Here is a 6,004-nt window from a genome sequence, read left to right on the forward strand (position 1 = left end):
TACATCCTGTGACATCATTTGCTGGAACGTACTAGGGGCGTTCTTCAAGCCAAAGGGCATGACTTTGAACTGATAACGCTCCCCTGTCGGAGTGGTGAAGGCAGTCAAATGCTTGGAGTCTGGGTGCATGGGGATCTGCCAGTACCCTGATTTAAGATCCAGGGTGGAAAATACCCGTGCTGTCCCAATGGCTTTAAGCGTTTCGTGGATATTTACTGCCGGGGGCGCTGCACTGACTGTCGCCTCATTCAGCGGCTGGAAGTTAATGCAAAAGCGTGGTGTCTTGTCCTTTTTTGTCACTATGACAATTTTCGAGTTGTATGGAGACCGGCTGGGCTCTATGATATCCGCCTCCCGCATTTCAGCCACCTGTTCTGCAATCAACTTCCGCTTGTGGTGTGGAGGATCCCCCGGCCTACAGTAGATGGGACGGTTGTCTTTCAGCGTGATTTGGTGACATGCACTTGAAGTCCGTGGCAGGTTTCCATTGGGCATGAAGACAACTCTATAGAGCTGGAGCATATCAACCAATTGTTGTTGAAGAGACTCAGGGAAGGCTTGTTGTAGGTCTGCCAATGATAGTTCCGGTAGTGATGTCTCAGTTACTCGCCGGGCTACCCAGTAGAGGGTTTGGCGTGGAGCTCTTCCAAAACATATCCGCTCTGCTTCGAAATCCATAACAGCCTTTTGTTCAATAAGCCAGTCTTGCCCCAGTATCATGTCTTCATGGAGGTCCTCGGCTACCCAGCAGGAAACTGGCACTTTCCTGTCTCCAATGTGGCATCTCAAGGAGGTCCTGCCTTGGAGCATAATACGGGTGTTTCGTTGTGCCAGTTGGGCATACTGTACTTGTGTGGTCATGGCGGCTCCAGTCTTCTGAACCAACTCAGCTTTTACGTAACTGGTAGTGGCTGCAGAATCCAGTAATGCATAGATTTGGTGAGGGCCCAGCTGTAAGGAAAGGCGGGGTAGGACCCGAGGGTGGTCCTGCTGTATGCTCGTCACTTGCCCAGCTCCCTCTGGTTCTCTTGATATGGCCAGTGGGTTCTTGTATTCCTCCATTCCCTTGGGGAAGGTTCCGGAGGTAGGTTTCCTTCCCCTTATGCGTTTCCCTGCAAGGGCTTCTTGTCCTGGGTGTCCCGCTGTTGGCGTCGGACCGGGCATTCTGCATTGAAGTGCCTCTCAGGGCAGTACCAGCATTTTGGTACCTCCAGGCGGCTGACAGGTTTCTTCTCCCGAGTGGGGAAGGCGTTCACTTTTCCCGTGGGAGTGCTCCGGATCTCTTGATAGTCCCATTGTACTGCGGTTGCTCGGAGATGTAGCTCTGCCCAATCCTTTGGAGGTGGATGTCTGAGGAATGGCCGTAGGTTGGGTCTGACCAATTCCAGTGCCGTAGGAAGGAATTCCTTCACATTTCTATCAGGGTAGAGGCGTTCATATAGTTTCTTCTTGCGGGCGAGGAAACTCTCTATTTCCTCGCTGTCCTTCTGCTTGCGGCTGAACAACTGGGCAGTAAGTTCCGCGATTCGTGGCAGGCTGCCGAACTGGTTGGCGAAACTTGAGGCGAAATCTTCCCAGGTGTCATAAAGTCCTTCATGACTCTTCCACCATCCAGTAGCTTCTCCCATTAGTAGTCCTCCGACATGGTCAATCCATTCGCCCTGGGGAATCCCCTGGGTCTGTAGGGCCTGCTCCCAGTGCTGGAGCTGTTTGACAGGATCCTCATGGTCTTGTCCCCGGAAAGGCCTCGGTGTCATCTTCGTTTCGGCGCCACTGGGAATTTCTGGGGTGTTCCTACATATCCTGCACTTGAAAGAGAGTTCCGTGAGGTTCAGTGGGGTGTCATCCCAGCCTAAGCAGGATAAATGGTACTCCCGATAGCAGCTCTTGCAGGTGGTAAGTACTAGGGCAGTCCGTGGGCAGTCTCGGGCGAAGCATCGGCGTGGTACAACTGACGTTAGCTTCTGGTCCCGCAATTGTTCTCGGCAGGTTTGGCATATGTGGATGAAGTCTTGGGGATCGAGGTCTCGATTATTGTGTCCCAGACACTGCAAGTGGAATAATGTCCTGCAACACATGCAGGGGGTTTGGGGTCCATCCTGGGTACTGCAATCTGGGGCGGCACACGGTGTAAACTCCATTGCGGTACTTCTGTTGGGCGCCACCAGGTGTTGTCTTTACTCCTGGAAGTGGATGTTTGCTCCAGCTGTGCTGATGGCTCTCGTAGAGGTAGGGCGTGGTCCTCAGGTTATCCAAGCTGACTGGCCCCACGTTGGGCGCCAAATTGACTTGTCCCGGGCTTCTGCGGGGGACCCTGGAGTGGTTTAGGTGGGGGTGAAAACCCCCGAGGAGCGACGCGATCAGGCGTCTGGGCCGAAGAGCTCTTGCAGCCGTGCAGCCAGTCTGGCCGAGATGGGTTGCGACCGCGGGTCCTGAGGGCTGTCACCGGCTGTGTAGGGCTTCGGGGGGCGGCGGTTGGGAGGGGGAGGAACTTCGATGGGGATGAGGGGAGGAGCAGGAGAGCTGGGAGGTGAGACGGGGGTAGGGGGATGAGGGAACAGGAATTGCGCAGAGGGCGAGTGCTCTGGGGAGTAGGGAACAGGGGAGTACTGCCCAAGGACCTCGGGATGGTAGGTAGGGCTGGGTTCCGTCGGCCCCGTGAAATAGCCCCGCTGGTACGGCTTCAGCAGCTCCTCCGAGGTCTCCTTCCAGGGTCTTCCCTGCTGGCGAGAGCGTTTGCGGCCGGCCCTTTTTGGCATGGAGGGGCAGAGGAGAGGAGAGGAGTGGGAGCGGTCCCCGAGCAGAGGTCGCTGCCCAAGAGCAGGGAGAGGTAGGAGCGGTCCCCCAGAGAGGTCGCTGCCTACCAGAGGAGGAGGGAAGGAGGAGGAGCAGTCCTGCAGAGAGGTCGCTGCCTACCAGAGGAGGAAGGAAGAAGGAGGAGCGGTCCTGCAGAGAGGTCGCTGCCTAAACAATACTGCTCAAGTTTTTTTTTTTTTTTTTTTTTTTTTTTTTTTTTTTTTAAAAGGGGACTCCCACTGAAGGGAGTCACCCACCAAAAAATCCATCATTTAATAAAAAAGGGCACAAGGTACAATAAAAGATTGGTACATGGGCACAAGGCCTGCAAGGTGACAATAGTCTTTATTCAACAACAAAGCAGAGCTTCCCCGACGAGGTCGTCCTTGATGCTCAGCTACTTATTGATGGGCGAGTTCTTCACGGCTGCTGGGGGGTCCTCAGGGCTCGGATGGTGCCGCGCCGTTGATGGGCCGGCGCGGAACAGCGGAGAGAAGATCATCATGGCGGCGCCGAGGAGGATGGGGTTCCCACAGTGCTACCAGTCGGCGTGGAGGCCCCAGGGTCATCTGTCTGGTCCACCGGCCGCGCCTACGTCGTCCGGCTGTCCTTCGTTAAGTAAGTGATCGTAACTGAAAAGCGGACGTCGTGGGTGCGGTGCGTCGGGCGGCGGCTCCGCCAGCTGCCGAATGTACGGATTGTCGCTACGTCGGCAACGACGGAGGAAAGTGTCGGTCGTCTGACAGAGCAGGTGGTGGAGGTGCGGAAGTCCCGTCCTGTCCAACAGTGTCTGGCGGAGCGTGGCGCGAGGGAGGCCGAGGAGAAGGCGGGCACCAAGAAAATATGAGCACGTGACAGGTCGAAGGTTGGAACGAGATGAGTGAACCCAGACCGGGCAGGCGTAGATGAAATGTGAGATGACATATGAGCGATATGCAGTGAGGCGAACTGGGAGCGGAACGGCAGAGGACGGCCTGAGTACGGTGGCCAGCTGGGCCAAGATGGCGCGGGACTTGGTGCGGACGGATTCCAGGTGTGGAAGAAAAGTGAACGAACGATCGAGGGTGACCCCGAGATAGCGGAGGGTGGGCGACCAAGGGACGACTACGGTGGAGATGCGGGGGGGGCGGTCCTGGTGAGGATGAAGACGGGAGAAAATGATAGAGCGTGATTTGGAGTGATTCAAGCCAATGCCGTGCGCAAGGAACTGGGCGTTGAGTGAGGTGAGTCCGCGGGCAAGGCGGTCGCCGAGCAGCCGCTCGGAGACGGAGGAGGCGAGGAGACAGGTATCGTTGGCGTACTGCACCAGGTAGGTCCCAGGCGGGGGCTGCAAGTCGGAAATGTGGAGGGCGAACAGGAGAGGCGAGAGAATGGCGCCCTGGGGGACGCCGGCGAGAATGGGCCGGGGTGCGGAAAGCGTCCCCTCTACTCGAACCCGGAAGGAGCGACCCCCCAGGAACGAGCAGAGGAGACGGACCAGGTGCGGCGGAAGACCGATGGCGGAGAGGCGAGAGATGAGTTGGGAATGCGGAACGGAGTCGAATGCACGGGCCAGGTCCAAGAGCACCATGCCCGTGTGTTGCCGCCTGGCGAACCCCTGCACCACCAGGAGTTCCACACGAGCAATGGCGTGGGTGGTGGAATGACGGGGGCGGAAACCGAACTGGTGATGGGGGAGCAGGTGAAGGGTGTTGACTTGAAGAAGAAGGCGCCGGTGGATGACTCTCTCTGCGATCTTGGAGAGGATGGGGAGAAGAGAGATAGGACGGTAGGAGGAAGGTAAGGATGAAGGCTTGCCGGGCTTGGGGATGGGCGAGACGATGGCGAGTTTCCAAGGAGACGGAAAATGGCAGAGGATGAACATGGCGTTAATGATGCGAGTGAGAAAAACAGTGGCTTTACGGGGAAGATGGCGCAGAACGGGGGCGGGAATGGAGTCGGAGCCGGGGGCCGAACGAAACTTGAGATGGGAGAGCAGAGAGGTGACTTCAGAAGGCGTGGCAAGCGGGAAGGGCAGGACATCAGGGAGGAGGGGGAGAGTGACGTGACGGGACAAGGGGGAAGGAGCATCATCATCGTCCGAGGACTCCGACGACAAGGTGGGGTGGGGGGCGGAGGCGAAGGTGGTGGCGAGGTAGGCGGCGACCGCCTCGGTCCGCTCCGAAGCCGTCTCCGCCACCCCGACAGGAAGAGTGAGGGGAGGGATGGAGGTGGGGACGGAACGAAGGCGACGGACGTAAGACCACAGAGAGCCAGAGGTAGCGGTGAGGGAGCCGAGGCGCCGCGCCTCCAGTCGGGCCCTCCACCCCGCGATCAACCGGCGGCACCACCCCCGGAGCACCAGGTAAACTCGGCGATGCAGCGGGGAGCGGCTCGCCTGCCAGCGACCACGGAAGCGGTTGCGCAAGGACACGGCGTCACGGAGATACGGCGGGAAGGGGACGATGAGAGGGCGCGGAGGCGCGAGCGGAATGTGAGAAGAAGCGGCCGTTGAGATGGCGTCGGAAAAGTAGAGGACTCGGTCGTCGAGTTGAGCAGGAGTGGCGAAGGGAAGCGTGAGGTCCAGAGCAGCGGAGAGTGAATCCTGGAAGCCATACCAGTCGGCGTGGATGAAGTCGTACCGGGGGAGGTGAGGGTTGGTGTGAGGAAAGAAGTGGAGCGAGCCGAGGACAGGCAAGTGGTCGGAAGTACCGGCGGTGATGGTGCGAAGGTGAGAAATGACGGGAAGGGGTGATGAGAGAGCGAGGTCGATGACACTGGGGCGGCGATGGCGCTGGGCCGGATAGAAGGTCGGTGTGGGTGGTGCGTGAAGAGAAAGGTGAGTACGCCGGAGGAATTGACGGAGGGAGCTGCCCCGCCGGTTCGCGGCAGCGCAGCCCCAAAAAGGATGGGTCGCATTGTAGTCCCCGGCCAGCACGACGTGGGCGTCGAGCCGTCCGAGGGCCACAATGTCGTCGGTAGGGAAGAGGAATTGGGGCGGGAGATAGAGGGAGACCAAAGTCAGGGAGTACGGAAAACCGTGCAAACGCACGGCGACAGCCTCGGCCGCGGGGGAAGACGGAACGAGACGACGATGGTGGGACAAGGTAGCGCGGACGAGTAACGCCACTCCTCCGCCCCGACCATCACGATCGGCGCGGTGAACGGCGTACCCCGGAATATGGAGGGGTGTGGGGGGGTCGAGCCAGGTTTCTGCGAGGAACACGAC

At 58.7% G+C, this 6,004-nt stretch overlaps 1 protein-coding gene across 1 annotated transcript; it reads right to left on the reverse strand.

Moving 5' to 3' along the window:
* Positions 1-1,100: 1,100 nt before the first annotated feature.
* LOC134541560 (activity-regulated cytoskeleton-associated protein-like) lies at positions 1,101-1,757 on the reverse strand. The gene has a single exon (XM_063385073.1). The coding sequence runs from the start codon at positions 1,755-1,757 to the stop codon at positions 1,101-1,103; it is 657 nt and encodes a 218-aa protein (XP_063241143.1).
* Between the last annotated feature and the right edge of the window lie 4,247 nt (positions 1,758-6,004).

The sequence above is a fragment of the Bacillus rossius genome (assembly GCF_032445375.1).
Source record: "Bacillus rossius redtenbacheri isolate Brsri chromosome 4 unlocalized genomic scaffold, Brsri_v3 Brsri_v3_scf4_1, whole genome shotgun sequence".
NCBI lineage: Eukaryota > Metazoa > Arthropoda > Insecta > Phasmatodea > Bacillidae > Bacillus > Bacillus rossius.

Excerpts from the sequence above, each read along its gene's own strand:
- LOC134541560 (XM_063385073.1), bottom strand. The coding sequence starts at position 1,757 with ATGACACCGAGGCCTTTCCGGGGACAAGACCATGAGGATCCTGTCAAA.